General features: G+C 42.5%; 1 protein-coding gene across 27 annotated transcripts in view; it reads right to left on the bottom strand.

Annotated features, from left to right (window-relative positions):
- Window positions 1-17,452, bottom strand: part of mical3a (microtubule associated monooxygenase, calponin and LIM domain containing 3a) — a 77,486-nt gene that overhangs the window by 26,179 nt on the left and 33,855 nt on the right. For 15 of the 27 annotated variants that reach the window (XM_085411648.1, XM_085411647.1, XM_085411652.1 and 12 more), the window contains 22 exons: window positions 17,158-17,365; window positions 16,947-17,063; window positions 16,725-16,826; window positions 16,039-16,194; window positions 13,900-14,000; window positions 12,455-12,712; window positions 11,738-11,853; window positions 11,263-11,389; window positions 11,039-11,132; window positions 10,900-10,929; window positions 10,212-10,359; window positions 8,294-8,490; window positions 8,007-8,125; window positions 7,822-7,878; window positions 7,479-7,655; window positions 6,558-6,653; window positions 6,165-6,248; window positions 2,574-2,684; window positions 2,039-2,101; window positions 1,745-1,858; window positions 1,512-1,616; window positions 35-148 (listed from right to left, as the gene is read on the bottom strand). In XM_085411648.1, the coding sequence (XP_085267774.1) occupies window positions 35-148; window positions 1,512-1,616; window positions 1,745-1,858; window positions 2,039-2,101; window positions 2,574-2,684; window positions 6,165-6,248; window positions 6,558-6,653; window positions 7,479-7,655; window positions 7,822-7,878; window positions 8,007-8,125; window positions 8,294-8,490; window positions 10,212-10,359; window positions 10,900-10,929; window positions 11,039-11,132; window positions 11,263-11,389; window positions 11,738-11,853; window positions 12,455-12,712; window positions 13,900-14,000; window positions 16,039-16,194; window positions 16,725-16,826; window positions 16,947-17,063; window positions 17,158-17,365 (2,694 nt within the window). Of the gene's footprint in view, window positions 1-34; window positions 149-1,511; window positions 1,617-1,744; window positions 1,859-2,038; window positions 2,102-2,550; window positions 2,685-6,164; window positions 6,249-6,557; window positions 6,654-7,478; window positions 7,656-7,821; window positions 7,879-8,006; window positions 8,126-8,293; window positions 8,491-10,211; window positions 10,360-10,899; window positions 10,930-11,038; window positions 11,133-11,262; window positions 11,390-11,737; window positions 11,854-12,454; window positions 12,713-13,899; window positions 14,001-16,038; window positions 16,195-16,724; window positions 16,827-16,946; window positions 17,064-17,157; window positions 17,366-17,452 lie in introns of all 27 variants that reach the window. The other 12 variants (XM_085411670.1, XM_085411674.1, XM_085411671.1 and 9 more) reach the window with 8 other exon arrangements.

A 17,452-nucleotide genomic window follows, 5' to 3' on the forward strand; every position in this document is an offset into this window, starting at 1 on the left:
GTAATCATCCGTCTGTGTCAATAGTTCGAGTCACCTGTTGTTTGACTGGCTTGCCCTCAAATTGTAAAGCAAGTTGATCAGCCCTCTCCTGAATACTAAGCACACACAAGGGCATTTGGCCATCAGAGTCCAGAGGCTTTGCTGGCTTCTGCAGAGAAATCACCAAAGGGACGTATGGTGAGGAAAACGTTGACTAAATATGAAATCTCCTTTTCATTGTGGTAAAAGCCATAGACTGCTGTCATTGTTCTCAGATTCAGGCTGACAAGCCTTTAATTTATGCAGTGAGTAAATAAACAATGAAAGCAATTTCCTTTAGTTAGCGAGTGTATTCAGCACAAAAACAACAGATATCAGATACTTAAGCATCGATTGGCAACAATCAAGTGAGCCTTTAATTCCTGTTCGTAGGGCTGCCACGATTAGTCGACTATCAAAATCGTCGATGACTAATTTAATAGTCGACGCGTCGTTTGAAGCTTTGTAAGATCACAAAAGCCGCAGGAATAAGTGGTAGGATTTAAGAGTGTAATAATGGACTGAAACAGAAGATGGCAGCACTGCATGTACAAGGAACCAGCTGCCGTTAAACCCCAAAGAAGAAGAAGAAGAAGAAGAAGCTGTATCCCAGAATTCATAGTGCAGCCCAGCTCAGTTTCCAACAATGGCGGCAGCTAGTTAGTTTTAATATTACTCTTATTATTCTTTCTGGGTCACAAAATAAACGTTTAACATATTTTCAGGCGGGAATGTAGCTGTGGAAACCTCAAATATCTGCTCAGTTTATCAAGACACCACATATTTTCAAAAGCGCTCCGAAGTTTTCGGAGACGTCTGTTACCCACTAGCTCGATAGCTAGCAGGGGGCTAGGGTCACTAGAGCCGTGAGAACACCGGACTCCCGGCAAATCGTTTTCAAACCCACCGTGTTTCGCTACTCAGGTTAAATATATATAAGTCACTTAGATAACTTAAAAATGTTATTGTTTGGCTTTTTTCAGTGTTTTATTTGTTCCTGAGTAAATCGGTTTGGCTGAGATTAAAGTTATAGTTTTCACACAGCTGAATAAACGTCAAGCAGACAGCTGATTATCAGAAGTGTGAGATGCTGGAAAATTTACTCCGGTGTCCTGTTATATTTTAGAAAGCAAGGAGTTTATTAAACTTCACCGAAACAATCTGCAAATGTCATTAAAATTTAACAAACTATCATCTTGTCTTTATTTTTAGTTAGCACATACCTTAAACACTTAAAGCTGTAAGCTAATGATAGTTATATAAGAGCAGATGCTGCTGGTGCAATAAGCTGTACGCTGTACGTCCAATGGATGATGATCTGATTAGTCGACTAATCGCAAAAATAATCGGTGACTAGTCGACTATCAAAATAATCGTTTGTGGCAGCCCTACCTGTTAGTAGCAAAAATCTTTCTATGAGTGGTAAGTTTCCTGACATGCCACAGGTTGAGTCTCAGTCCACAGCATCCAAGAAATAAAAAATAAAAAAGAACCTTTCTGGCAGAGTCAAGAGAGGAGAGTGGTGAACCAGGAGCCCCAGTCAGGCCTCGGGACATGTACCACTGCTCTAAAAAGAAACGGGACGGCTTTTTCTTAGGCTTCGGGGAGGGAGAGGGAAGGGGTGACAATTAGCCTCCAATACCATTAGCGTGCTTTCTTGGATGTAGGCTACAAAATGAGGCAAATAAAACACTTAGAAACTGCAATTTTCATGTACAGTGTTCACCTTTGGTGGTTTATCGGGTTTGCCTTTAAACCTGGAGATTAAGCGCTCAGCCCTCTCCTGTATACCAGGTATGCGAATGGGTCCTGGGTCAGTTGGGTGCAGTGGCATCCACTCCTGTCAAGGGAGCTCAGTTGAGACTCGATTTCTTTTGGTGGAGCTAATGAGCGACTTGTTTAATATGTTGACATTTTTTCTTTAAAACAGCTTATTACAGATACTCGAGCCATAATCTGAGTAACCACTGAAACAGAAGCGGCAGAGGCAAGACGACTATGAATGCAGTCGGTCATTTACCCCGTGTGCCAGAGGCCTCTCATAGTATTCAAGTTCCTCTTCTTCCAGACTTTTACATTCATGCTTGAAGACAGAAATGAGCAGACACACACACAGTGTATTAACACTTCAGTTGGCACCGAGCGCACAGACATGAGCATAAAACACAGTTGCTGACTATCATTTAAAGAACAGCTTGTAATGCAGGAACCCTGACAGTGCTTGACAATAAATCAAAATGAGCCCAGGTCTCCTGAGGCTATATGTTTACAAGCCATCACACCCCAACAACATATACCAGTCAGCATGAAAACAAGCTACTACTCTGATAATAACAGACACCACCCACTCACAAGGGAAGTAAACAAGACTGAAGCCCTCCTGGGGAAACACGGCATTTTGTTTTCATCTATGCTACACACTGCAGAGGCCAAATCAGGGGTTCGGGACACATAATTAGAGCAGGAGAGTAAGGGAATACTAAATGGGTCGGCCATGGATTTGTGGCCAAAGACAGAAAGACACAAACAGACACAGATGGCAGACTGCGTGTCACCTCTGAGTGGAGAGAGAGCGAGAAAGTGGAGGAGGAAGAAGGGAGCAGAATGGTTTTCTTTGGGCAGCTCCGAGAGCCCGAGCTGTACAGCTGGTCTGCGCCACTTCTGGCCTTGAGAGATGAGGGGCAGGAGCAGCAGATGATGATGAAGAAAAAAAATAATAGGTGAGCTATTGCTAAACGTGAATATGGTTGAACTTCAACTTATCACATCTCACACTGCATTGAGATATCATAGTGCTTTACAAAACCTGTAAGAATAAAAAGGTTACATTTGTAGCAGCTTATACATATGACTGAGAAGTAGTTAATAGAATTAGTGTAGTTTCACTTCCTTTTTGTTAGGCTTAGTCACACAACAACCATATCAAAGCCTGGCGCACGCACACACACAATCTGCATAAGGCAAAAAGCCTAAAAACCCCTAAAAAAAAGGAAAGACAGTTGAAATATGCTCCAATGGTTTTATAATTAACCTCAAAATAAAGTTTAGCATGGAAAAATTCTCCAATATTGACAATTAAAACGTCAAACCGCGTAGCATATAAGAGCGACTTTCTGAGACATTTCCATTCCAAACACTCTCCGTAGAGAAGTACTTGGGATTATCAAGATTATTTACAGTCTTTCCAATCGACTTTCAACTAATTTACTCAGCAGCTGGGGACTTACTGTGTACTGAGAGGGAATTTTAAAACAGCAGTGAATTAATTCTCTTTAAACAGGAGAATTTGAGGCCTTAAATCAGTGCTTGTGATGTGAATGTGTAATCTAGTGAAGAGACAAGAAAAGGCAACTTCAGCAGGTGTCAGCAAGGGGAAACTGATTCTGGCAGTTAATGGTGCTCTGTCGACCTGAGTTAGGCCAGCCAACTATACTCAGCGGCCACTTTGTTAATGAGAATCAGCTACACATATGGCGACAACCCAAAGCATTTATGCATGTAGACGTGGTCCAGACTACCTGCTGAAGTTCAAAATGAGGATCTGAATGCAGAAGAAAAGGGTTTTGAAAGTGGCATGGGTGTTGGTGCCAGACAGGCTGGTCTGAGTATTTCAGAAACTGCTGATCTACTGGGATTTTCCCTCACAACCATCTCTAAGGTTTACAGAGAACGGGATGGAAAAAGAGGAACCATCCAGTAATCAGCGGGACGGGTGAAAATGCTTTGTCAGAGGAGAACGTCCAGACTGCTTGGTAGGGCAGGGCCATATCGGTATAATGTTAGACAATGACAAGACTATGAAATATCGCGATAGAATATGGGTAAAACACGCATGCGCAGTGCCTTTGTTTTCATACGCACATGGCGGAAAAAGCTTGGCGGCGACGCAGAATGAGAAGAGCGAAAGTGGATCGTTGAATGAAACGGATGAACTAGAACTGGTTTGTAAAAATGCTGCAACTTCAGTGGTGTGGAACTGGTTTAGCTTTCGTCCGTCAGATATACACCTAATCACATTTTTTGGTAGCGCATGCTAGCGGGCCGTCGTTATTACCGTGTTTTTCGGAAAATACGGCACACTTAAAATCAATCCTTTGATTTTCTGAAAAATGGACCGTGCAGCTTATAATCCGGTGTGCGTTATGTATGAATTCTGGTTGCGTTTACTGACCTCGAATGGATTTTATGTACACGGCGCACGAAAATCTGTCAAAAATGTTGTAGCACGACTTTGCTAAGCTACGAAGCCGCTACTCTTGATGGATTGTCGGAGCATTACAGCTGTCGTAGTCAGGAGCCTCGCGGAGTGATACGTACTGTGCTTCAACATAATGTTACCGTATTGTGTGTGTATAACCTCTTTTTAGGTTTTGTGGATATTATACATGGTTATGCTGAGGATATGTCGGCCAGTTTCCACTGGAAACGCCTTTTGGTTAAACTGTCAGCGAGGAATTTGCATCCACACTGTTAAATAGTTATATAGCTTTAATGCACATAAAAAACAGCTGCTTGTTTAAGTGAAAATACATTATTAGTGCAAAAAAACCCATCAAAGTTGTGGAGTTGTAAAGTACTTTGTCTCGCGTCAATTATATCGTCAGTTAGATCGTTATCGCAAATTTTCAAATACATATCGTGATAAATATTTTTGCCCTGCCCTACTGCTGGGAGCAGAAACTCAAATACCCAGTGATTACACACAAGGTATGAAGAATGAACCACACACTGAACCTTGGAGCAAATGGGCCAGCACATCAGGTGCTGCTCCTGTCAGCTAGGAACAGGACATTTTGCACTGACTCGCCAAGCTTGGACAATAGAAGAGCAGAAAAATGTTGCCTGGTCTGATGAGTTGTGACATTCAGGTGGTAGGGTCATAATTTGACTTCAACATAATGAAGGTACAGCCTTCTATTAACGGTTCAGGCTGGTGATGGTATATAGACATGGGGGATATTTTTTGGGTCCTTTAGTACCGACTGAACATTGTTTAAAAATGTACCTGAGTATGGTTGCTGACCACGGACACCCTTTATGCCCACAGTGCCCCATATTATCATGCTGGCTCCTTCCAGCATGAACGGAGATCTCAAACTGGCTTCTTGGATATGACAATGAGTTCATAGTCCTTGCATGGCCTCCAGTCACCAGATCTCAATAGATGGGCACCATCGGGATGTGGTGGGACGGGTGTGTCACATCATAGGTGCGAAATCTGCAGCAACTGTGTGACGCTATCGTGTCAACATTGACCAAAATCTCTAAAGAATGTTCCAGCACTGTGTTGAACCTGCCATGAAGAATGAAGGCTAGAGAGAGTCCAGCCAATCACTGACGAGGTGTAAAAAGAAGAACAGTACTAAAAAGGAACAAGCGGAAAGACTGACGTCGTGGGTGTTTTTAACGGTTATATTTTATATGCTATTATTTATAAACATTGGTTTTCATTAATGTTAACTTGCGTATTTATAGAGACACGTTATATTTTTGAAGCACACTTTTTTTAATTGAAAGTAAACTTCACTATTTATTTTAGTACATAAACCGTCTTCTTTATTCATAGTTAGAGTGCAGAGCTGCCTCCATATCCAGCTGCATTTCTCCATCTGTGACACCAAGAATACTAAAAACTTGTCTGTAAAATATTTTTTCTTTACAAATAATTTGCTTTTTATAACAAAAGTCATTCACTCCTTTTCTTTTTTGCAGTTGCACTTGTGCAGGTTAAAGTCTTAGTCACACAGGACGACCGTGTTTCTGTGGCCTTTGTATGCAGTTGTCTCGATGCATGCTCAATCATCCAGGTAAGTAAATCCCAAAAGGTTGATCCTGTTCATCTGGATGTCCAGATGAACAGGATCAACCTTTTGGCCTTTGTATGCAGTTGTGCAGAAATAAACTACCAAACAAAACACAAATATAAATATAGATGTTTTTTAAGAACGTGAAATAACTGGGAAGGTTTTGTTGTGATTAAACAAAAACTTTTTTTGAAACGAAAACAATTTTATTGTAAAACAGTCATGTGATGCTTGGTGAGGCTACAGTCTCTTCCACTTGCTTCTAGACCAAAACACCAATGTATTTAAGAAGGGGAGGCTACATAACTAAATAACTAACCATAGCTAGCTAGCTAACCATACCTGTTCCCCTCTGCTGGGCAACGTCTGACACTTGATCATCTCTTTGTACCGAATGCTCAGCTTCTCCTGCTGCTGTGTGCGTCTCTGAACCAAGACAGGAGAAGCAAGGATGACTGTGACTCTGCTTCTAATTCCATCTCTCTTGGACACAAACAAACACGCACGCACACGAAACCGTGCAGCTATCTGACTGGAAAGTTAAACAGTCAAACAGTTTTGCACACAAGCTACTGTGTTAGTTTCTCCAAATCTCACACAACAGATCTCAAGTCTGCCCACTACAAAGTGGGCTCAGGGTCCGACAGCTCAACACAAAGTGGCTTTCCCCACTATGAAACACCACGGGGATATATGGTTAGTCTAGCTGTTAGTCTCTACAGGGCTAATGTTTACCTTTCTCCATGCTGGGACAGGTGCCAGACGCACTGGCTCTTTCACAGGGGGTGGGGAAGGGGGCAAAAGACGGTCCAGATTGGGCAGCGAGTCCCCCTTTGTAGTCAGTTAAAGATGAGTGACAGCGAGCATGGCCAATTAAAGGGCCAGAATAACCATGCAAGGCATCGTGAAATGGTCCATAATGAGGGTGGAAACCAAGGAGAGAGCAACAGAAAGAAGGAAGTGAATCATGTATGAGTGGAGACGCAGCAGTAGGAAAATATGTCTTCAGAAAAGATAAGGAAATGACAAGACAGCATAAGTGCATCATGTGGGGTGAACTCTATATTTATAGAGACAATGCACAGTAAATGTCATGCAGAATGTAAATAAAAGAACGTTTTTAACCTAAAAAAAAAAAAAAAAGCATCACTCTTATAAGACTTTTAGGACCTTATCTGCAATCTTCATAGATTTCAGCGGCACACAAACCAGAAGAAGTTTTCCCAAAACAATTACAAAACGTCTCTCTTCTCTCCGCCAGCACTATTGTCTACTGTTTCAAAAGCTCACTTCTCCCTCCCACTGCTCTGTTGGTCATCAGTGGCAAGAAATCCAGACCACTGCGAACCAGTTCACCCAAGCCCTCCGAGCCCAGTCAGCACTGTGAGTCCACCCACATGTCCCAGGAACAATACAGAGCCTGACCAACATAAGCATGCGGGGCTCATTAAAACAGTGACCTACAGGTCATGACATGAAGCATGATATTCACATGTTCATCACAATGCTGATTTAAGAAAACAAACACAGTCAGTGTGCAAATATAACCGCAGCTCCTAGAACATCCAGTAGGCCTCTGCATCTTTTCCCTGTGGCTTCATCCTGATTTCCACCAGCTGTAAAACCACAAAATGAGACGACCAGTTTCTTCCATACCTGTCGTTTGAGTCCTGTAGGCTGAGTGGGAGCATTCTCCTCAAACTTAGCAAGCAGCTGGGTGGCCATGACCTTCACTTTGTTGTTGTTCCCCACAGCAGCAGAATCCATTTTTCTCTCCGACAGGATCGCAGGAACAGATGGCCTGTCGTCACGATTGGTCCTCGATACCTCGTCCTGTGAGAAAGTAGTCGGGGGAGAAAAAACACAACAAAACAGCTAAACTTTTTTGGCAATCACTGCCAGTCTAGTGGGATTAATTAGTTGGTTCTGGTTGGCTAGACTGCTCAAGCACTAATCACAAGATCAACATCTGAGACGCTCTGCTGTCAGAAATACTCACATCTTCAGACTGGCTGGTTTTCCTTCTCTTCCCGTCTAAATCCTTCTCTTTTTTGTCCTGTTGAAGAAAAGTCATGTGCTATTTTCCCCCTCAGCAAAAAAAAAAGTTAAATAAATAAATGATGAAATGCTGATTTTGTTGCTTTAGGAAGAAGTGAGATATACTGGCATGTTTCAGACACTGACCTTGGGGTTTCGTTTTCTGGAGATTGCTATGCTCTGACCCAGCTTGCTAAGGAAAGATATGGGAGACTTTGTGCTCGATATCAACGCAGCCTTCTCTTCTGGACTCAGATTTTGGTTATCTGAACAGATATCCGTGAAATAAGAACATTAACAGAAAATAGCAATTTAAAGTTCTTTCAAGATTATACTTTTTTTTGAGTAAATGACCCTTCTGATCAGAGATCGTCACGATGTCTCTCAAAAGAAAATTACAGAATAAAAACTCCCACTGTAGCACCATCTCTCACCTCCAGGTGGCACTGTGTCCTTAAACATCTCATAGAACTGACTGAGGTACATGACCATAGAGAGTTTGTCTGGCTCCACCACAGAGGACATCTCCTTGCCCGTCATGCATGGTGAGATGCCAAATTCCCTTTCTGCCACGTCAAAAGCTAACTGGTTGTTCTTCTCCTGGTCTCGTTCATCCAGGGAATCAAAGTCACTGAGAACAGAGAAGAGAGACCACAGACAGTGAGAGGCAAGTAGTGATGCCAAGCATCTCAAATGCAAACTAAGGGAATGGGGCTGATAGGTGCTTGAACTACAAACGTATATTACATATCAAAAATATAAGAACTTGATCCTTGTGGTCATATAAATTACACTTGAAAAGGTCCAATTAAACCACGACTAGCGTGTGCTCTTAGAGTTTCATTCAAAAAAAAAAAAAAAAAAAAGATATTGCAATAATTTATTTTTTAAACCCAAAAACAGGTCACATTTTCGCTGTTCTAAATCAACTGTTGAGTAAAAGTATCTGGTTTTAATGCCACTAAACTGTCCGTTGTTTTCTTGAGCTAGCTGAAAACTGTTAGTGGCAAACAACAATGCAAGAACAGTAAGAGTAAACCAAATCAAAACAATAAGGCTGTGGGCTGTAAAACAAAAATCAATGAGCTTCGCAACATTCGTAAATTGTTCACAGACTTTATAGCAGCTTTAAGAAAAAATGAAATAAAAACTAATAAAAAAAATAAAAATGCTGAATGCAGATCTGCTAATACACACACACGAATAAAAGAATCTATCATTCTGGGGGAAAACATCTGATGCTCGGTAAAATAGTGGAGGTCTTTTATTTCCGTCTTCCTAAAGAGGATAAAAAGCTGACCTAAGTGTAAGATCAACAGGAGAAATCTTTACTAGAAAATGGGAAAAACTGACTGCTTTTTATCAGAGAAGTGAGGATGCTGAGGTGCAGGACTTAACCTTATGCACAATCTAGATTGATAACACGTTTAAGTAGAGTTGTATGGACTGATGTGCCCCCAGTGTGCATGTTTGTTTGGTTTAAGAGTATAAATCTATCAAGTATCCCACAGTTAGTGATGAATCAGCAACATTTAAGAGAAAAACTGTCCCGCAGCTTTAGTTGTACTGGAAATAAACCACAAACACTAATGATGAAGCACTCGTGTAAAGCAGGTGGACAGTATTACCGTAAATGTCCTCATTACCGCAGCTGAAGATACCATTAACATGGCACATCAATACATCTCAGCTGCAAACAGCATCCATTTAAATGCATTACAAAATCACAACAAGCGCTGAGTGGGACCTCCATTATTTATCTTAACCATCATTTACACAAACACACATGACGGCAGTTTTCCAAAGGTTCCTTCACTCATCCTTCTGGCTCATCAGTAGCAGCAAAGAACAACTGCTACCCTACTTTGTAAAGGTCGGGCAGGAGAAACGCTCTAATAGCTTATAATGTTAATTGCCGTGTAGTCTCCAGAGGATAGCAAACCACATTAGGCATTGTGGATGGAGATTGCGTTATTTATATTGTATGCGAGGGTGAGCAGAGCGTTCATGTATGCTTGTGTGTGGGAGAAGAGAGGGGGAAATGAGGACATCTCAGCCCTAGGAGACCCATGGGGGTATTTTAACTGGTGGCTGTCACCTCATTTACAATGATATACAAGGTCCCAACCAGGCAGTAAACATCATTTGCAGCATCCAGCAAACACATAAACACAAAGCAGACCAGTCATTCTGAAACGAAGCAGTTTCAGTCCTTTCTTTTAAACCACAATGGGATATACTTGGCAAGGTTTGTACAAGTTCACAAACTGGGGGAGGAAAACAAACAAAAAACCTTTCCATCTATGAAATGTCAATCTCCGCGTTCTAGATGCATTTTCTTTAGATACTCACATAAGATCAGGCCTGTATCTGTGAATTAGGGCACAAAGGGCCAGGCCGCTCTTCCAAGACATGGTGAGGTCTGTCACATTAACATTCCTGTAGCCCTCTGTTTGCCTCTGGCACCAGTTGAGCAGCTTACTGGACCGAGCTATGGATTCTGATGTGTGGGAAAGAAGACAAAATTAAATGCTTGGTGTGAAATCTGCAGGTGGAACAGCATCTGAAGTAAGCAGGGAAGGAAACACAAACTGTTTCTGGGCAGCGTTACATGTCTCTTGCTGAGCAATCTCATAGCCTTGGGTCAGGCAAGGCTGAGCAGCAATGGGGCCCCATCATTCATGCTAGAATCAGTGTTTAAATAAGCCCATGGAGAAATATTACAAACCATGAAATGTAAAGATTTTACTGATGTAAGAAGAAAAGGATGCAAATGGGAGGTTAGGAAAGGATGCAGAACTCACATGAAAACTTTAAACAGCTACAAGAGGCTTTAAATGCTCGATATAGCCATGGAGCTTGAGTGAGTGGATCAATAACCGAGTTAGTATACGCAAAGGAAATATCATGGAGTCTCTCCAAAAGGTTTCATCACTCCAGTATCCACGCCATTCATAAATATACAGAAAGACTCATCAAATTTGTTAAAACTTTTAAAGGTCCCTGAAAAGCAACGCCATGCATTCGGGCTTTGTGTTACCTTGCAACTGCTTGTCAAGCAGGCAGTTGTCTAGAGTGAAAATAGTTCAGTATTACATTTCAGCAACAGTGACGGCAGCAACTCCTACACTGATTAACCAGCCTATGCCATATCATCTACAAGCAGAAAAGACACAAACCATTCCTGGCCAACTTGGGGGTTGATGAGTTGATCACGTTCTCGATTTCGATGCGAACTTCCCTGCACTCCCCCGTGTCAAACAGGTGCCGCACCTGCAACGTCAAGATGATCATTTCTCGCATGAAAAAGCGTATTTGCATAATAGCATCAAACACAACCTGGTTTAAGCTAATAATGAAATCTTAAAAAGAGGCACTGTGGCTTGTTAGTGCTCATACTCACTTGGCTAGGTTTGAGGAAGTTGAGGCTAATGTTGGGGTAACGAGTCGTAGGATCCACACTGTACTGACTGAAGTTCTTACTGACATTTTCTGGTGTGGTCTGAGGCAGAAGGCGGTATATGCTCTCCCTAAAAAACAAAAGCATCCCCATTGGGCGACCTTAACTGAGTGAAATGTAACAAAAAAGCAGCAGTGTAATATGATAATTCAGTAGCAAATCGCGATCACATTGCTCTCAGCGTCACAACAGAACATTACGGGCACATTCCAGTCAGTCCTTACTACAAACTCTTATCCTATTAGTACTAACAGAGGTGGGACTGATGCTTGAAATCTCACATTTCCTAGTAAAGCACTTTGAGATAAAAGGGTGTCCCTGAAGAGAAAGCACATCGAAGAGTGTGGCTGCAGATATGTATGAGCACAAGAACAGAACAGGTCTTGGCGTGCATGCATTAATGTTTCCACGCTCTCACCTCTCAGCCAGCACCTCAAGAGGGGTTTTTCCTTGGGCCCAGCTCTTCACCATCCAGCCCGAGTCCATGGCTGCCAGGAAACCTCGGGCTATGCCAGTCCCCATGGGCCAGAAGGGCTGGAGACAAAGTAAGCACATTCAATACCCAAATATGGTCAAATATGCAAACTATAATAAATATCAGAGATAGAAACGAGCTTTAAATCAACACCTTAATCTTAAGAATTTTAAAACAGTCTCTTGAAAATCTTTAAAGGGGACAAATGCTTTTGATATGTTGCATTACTGCTTATATGAAGTGTGTCCAAAGTTTCAAACAATGAGATCAGCACAATCCGAGTAAGGAAAACGCTCAGATTCAGACAGTACAAAGCTTCGTTTCCAAACAATTATTTCTACTCTTGTGCTTTCCTAAGCAGATTTCTTTATGTCGTAGCCACAATGATGATTGAGTTTCACTGAAATGATCATGTGGCTTCTGCAAACATACCCTGGTACTTTTACCAGGGTATGTTTGCAGAAGCCACACGAGGGGCAGCCAATCGGAACAAAATACACTTTGGGAGTTTTTTTTCAGAGAAGGAAAAACTAAAACAACTACAGACTTACATGAAGGGCCAGTACGACATTTTTACACAGTCAATTTTTCAGTTATTCTAGTGAAGTCCCAACGCAAGAAAAGAAAGAGTCGATCACAAGTCATCGTCATTCCTCTCACCTCTAACAGGCTGTCGCCAACAAGCGCCACTAGCAGCTTGTGCCCATTGCGTTGGCGCACCATGGCGGCATTTTCTGAAGCATACATGCAGGTGAAGTCAAACATTGCTACATCAGGCTGGCCGTAATGGTTGATGGCAAAGTCCAGTGTGGGCAGCTGGTGGTTGGTTGAAAAATCTGCAGCTTCACGTGCATAAGACAGCAAGGCAGCCTGGTCTACGTTGGCTCTGGAGAGCAAAAGCTCGGTGTCTGCATAGTCCTGCAGGAGAAGCAGGTGAGATAAGAAGCGGCCTTAACATGAAAATTTCATAAGAAATAAATAAAAGGAAACGATTTCCCCAATTGTAAGTTAAGATTTAAGATTTTTGAGCTTTAAGAGCTTCATATGCCCGGCCATCTGCTGCAACCCAACCAGTCACAGCAGATGGCCCCGCCCCTCCCTGAGCCTGGTTCTGCCGGAGGTTTCTTCCTGTTAAAAGGGAGTTTTTCCTTCCCACTGTCGCCAACGTCCTTGCTCATAGGGGGTCATATGATTGTTGGGTTTTTCTCTGTATGTATTATAGTAGGGTCTAAGATTGAATTGAATATGATACAATATGAATTATACAACCCCTTTACCACATAGAGCCCAGAGGATTTGCACTGGAATGAAGTCTCTCTAACATGTAGCATCAAATCACTGCACGCTTTGATAGTGACATGTTTTCACAGAGGGCGGTAAGAGATACATTTCTTCCATCTTCAAGCTCTCTGGTCTTCCAGTGGTGGTGCGTGACGGGAAGGGTGGGGCAGTGGAAGATATTAACAGGGGCTGTTTTCTGATTTGTAGTTCTGCCATGAGCTGTGCTGACTAGCCTCTGTCTTCCTCTATCTCTTCAAAATTAAAAAATAAAAATGGCTACACTGAGCTGTTTAATTGCTATAAAAGGAGCTCATCATACTGCACTGTAGTCGTGCTTACATAATCCAAATGCACTCTGTCTTTGGACCTCAGTGTATGCCCAAACGTCATTAACTCCCCATAAAAACAAAGAGCTGCACATCCATGCACAAATCAAAAACAACAACAGCTAAAAAGATCTCTGCTTAAAACTTAATGCAGACATTTATGCATCTATATCCTTTATTAATATCACTACACAAAGACAGACATGCCAAAAGGTCTTTCCGGTTTCCTGTGCAAAGTGGCCATGGAAAGGAAACTCCCGTATTTAGCGAGGACACAAATAAGTAGCAAGTGCTTAAGTTGGCAGTTTGCTCCAGAATACCGTTGGCTTGATTAGACCATTAGGGAAAAAACTGGAGGAATTTACAGAGAGAATAAAAGACTGAAAAACAATGAAAGAGTGTGAAGAAAAAAAGGCAGAAAAGAGAGAGAAGGACTAATTTTGTTGGTTTGAACAAGCATACAGAGACGAGCAAGCGCTGTAGGCTTTAATCACTCACATGTAGAATGACTCCTTTCTCCAGCAGGCTCTGTTTTTTGGCAGTCATCACAAAGTAATGCGTGTCATCCTTGTAATAGACGATATTTTCCAGGTCAATGCCTAAAATGACCAACAGAAAGATGTAGTGTTACATAACAAACACAATCATTTTCCTTTTTAACAGAGCTGACAATCCTGACGTCATTTGAGCACAAGAGCAGCAATTATGCCTTTCAAAGCACATAACCAGAGCCTCGGGGACATTGTCATGTCAGCGGCAAACTGTGGCCGGCTTGGCGTCAAACCTAAGTATTTTAATTGAGTGCGCTGACCAATTTTTAACTATGATCAGAGCACAGATTATTTGTCCAATTACTTTTATTTTTGGCATCAACTGCTTCCTTTTGCTTCTCCAGATCTTGCAGTTACCAGTAACAACAACAACAACAACAAAAGCACATGTTTTATGTTTTATGTAGTACCCGAAATTCTTAAACTGCATCATACAGTGGGGCAAAAAAGTATTTAGTCAGCCACCGATTGTGCAAGTTCCCCCACCTAAAATGATGACAGAGGTCAGTAATTTGCACCAGAGGTACACTTCAACTGTGAGAGACAGAATGTGAAAAAAAAATCCATGAATCCACATGGTAGGATTTGTAAAGAATTTATTCGTAAATCAGGGTGGAAAATAAGTATTTGGTCAATAACAAAAATACAACTCAATACTTTGTAACATAACCTTTGTTGGCAATAACAGAGGTCAAACGTTTACTATAGGTCTTTACCAGGTTTGCACACACAGTAGCTGGTATTTTGGCCCATTCCTCCATGCAGATCTTCTCGAGAGCAGTGATGTTTTGGGGCTGTCGCCGAGCAACACGGACTTTCAACTCCCGCCACAGATTTTCTATGGGGTTGAGGTCTGGAGACTGGCTAGGCCACTCCAGGACTTTCAAATGCTTCTTACGGAGCCACTCCTTTGTTGCCCGGGCGGTGTGTTTTGGATCATTGTCATGTTGGAAGACCCAGCCTCATTTCATCTTCAAAGTTCTCACTGATGGAAGGAGGTTTTGGCTCAAAATCTCACGATACATGGCCCCATTCATTCTGTCCTTAACACGGATCAGTCGTCCTGTCCCCTTGGCAGAAAAACAGCCCCATAGCATGATGTTTCCACCCCCATGCTTCACAGTAGGTATGGTGTTCTTGGGATGCAACTCAGTATTCTTCTTCCTCCAAACACGACGAGTTGAGTTTATACCAAAAAGTTCTACTTTGGTTTCATCTGACCACATGACATTCTCCCAATCCTCTGCTGTATCATCCATGTGCTCTCTGGCAAACTTCAGACGGGCCTGGACATGCACTGGCTTCAGCAGCGGAACACGTCTGGCACTGCGGGATTTGATTCCCTGCCGTTGTAGTGTGTTACTGATGGTGACCTTTGTTACTTTGGTCCCAGCTCTCTGCAGGTCATTCACCAGGTCCCCCCGTGTGGTTCTGGGATCTTTGCTCACCGTTCTCATCATCATTTTGACCCCACGGGATGAGATCTTGCGTGGAGCCCCAGATCGTGGGAGATTATCAGTGGTCTTGTATGTCTTCCATTTTCTGATGATTGCTCCCACAGTTGATTTTTTCACACCAAGCTGCTTGCCTGTTGTAGATTCACTCTTCCCAGTCTGGTGCAGGTCTACAATACTTTTCCTGCTGTCCTTCGAAAGCTCTTTGGTCTTGGCCATGGCGGAGTTTGGAGTCTGACTGTTTGAGGCTGTGGACAGGTGTCTTTTATACAGATGAGTTCAAACAGGTGCCATTCATACAGGTAACGAGTGGGGGACAGAAAAGCGTCTTACAGAAGACGTTACAGGTCTGTGAGAGCCAGAGATTTTCCTTGTTTGAGGTGACCAAATACTTATTGTCCACCCTAATTTACGAATAAATTCTTTACAAATCCTACCATGTGGATTCATGGATTTTTTTTTCACATTCTGTCTCTCACAGTTGAAGTGTACCTCTGGTGCAAATTACTGACCTCTGTCATCATTTTAAGTGGGGGAACTTGCACAATCGGTGGCTGACTAAATACTTTTTTGCCCCACTGTAACTGTTACACAGACAAAAAGTAATGGAGGAGAATGGAGCCATGACAGACCGGTTGCTTCTCTGAGGTCTTGAAAGAACTTCTGATTGAAGATGAAGGCCACGCCGCTGATCTCTTCAACTTTTGCCTCTGCCGTTGTGTTCCTGTTAATGAAGTTAGCAGTGATGGCGATGGCGAGCTTTCCCCGGAACTCCTTGCGCCGAAACCCTACAGAAAAGCACGGATGATTGAGGAAGGCCTCAAGGTTAGAAACCAGTAACTGTTCACTCCGTTAGTGAAGTAAAAGAACATAAATTAGAAATGTTAAAAATCACGCTACTTTTAAGCGCATACAATACATAGAATATCTAGAAGCATCTACAATTTCATGACATCGTCTGTCCTGCAGACCGCCTTCTCCAAAACAGTCGAATTAGAGGAGAAACACTCCTGTGCAAAGCTCCACTGAGGTCTCCATGTGTGCGTCCCAACACTCATAGGAAACAGACCTAGTTCAACAGTTCCTATTAACTGTGCTTGGAGAGCAAATACTGTCTGAAGTTGAACGCAGAAGCTAAGATGTACACAAATGCTCATTCGGCCGTGAGGAGCAGAGCGAGGTCAGGTACCCAACCACAGCTGCACACGAAGTGAGATCATAATCATTCTAACTGGCCTCCAACTCGACAAACAGTGCCGCTTCATTTAGTCAAATGCATTACTGATGCATTATTCCCAGTCTGCGCATGCAAACTCGCCTGGTAACGTGTTTCTCCTTCCATCTGCTCCAATGATGACATCAAACTCCAGCTCGCTGACGGGGTGTGTCCTAGGGTGGATCTCAGCTCTCCAGCCAATTCCTAAGAAAACACAGAATGTGTAATCGGACAGAAATGCATTAACAGAGTCGACACTCATAGGCTCTGACAGATAGTTTCATGCACTTTTGGACACATTTGGCAGCTGCTCCATTTACTAACTTTCACTTTCCTGATCTTCAGGAGGCTCAATAAGGCTTTTAAACTCTACGTTCACGTGGATCTCGATGCCCAGCAGGAGTGCCATTTTGAGAAGCATGAGCTGAAGCTGCCGAATACCTAGAACACACACAGAGAAAGAATATGTAAAATAACTTTGATATATTTTGTATTAGTACCAGTAGAAGAGCTCAAGAGAATCATGTCTACTCACTGATATGATCGATAGCACCAGCACAGAACTTCCCATAGAACTTTTTGGCCCCGAGACCCCTGAGATCCTGGATGGTGAAGGGCCAGAGGTGCAGCACATTGTTTCTAGAAAAGGCATCTCTCTTCTCCAGAATCACAACTTTGGCCCCCAGGAAAGCGAGCTCGATGGCTGTACGCAAGCCACATGGCCCCGCACCAATGATCAGACACTAAACAGAAAATGACACAGAAGTTTCAGACAGGTTTTAAGGAAGCAAGTCGAATCTATTCTTAACTTGCTTTCTTGCTCGACTCAT

Source organism: Rhamphochromis longiceps, linkage group LG7 (assembly GCF_057381845.1).
Source record: "Rhamphochromis longiceps isolate RC_006_pf linkage group LG7, R_longiceps_female_GT1.1, whole genome shotgun sequence".
NCBI classification, from domain to species: Eukaryota; Metazoa; Chordata; class Actinopteri; order Cichliformes; family Cichlidae; genus Rhamphochromis; species Rhamphochromis longiceps.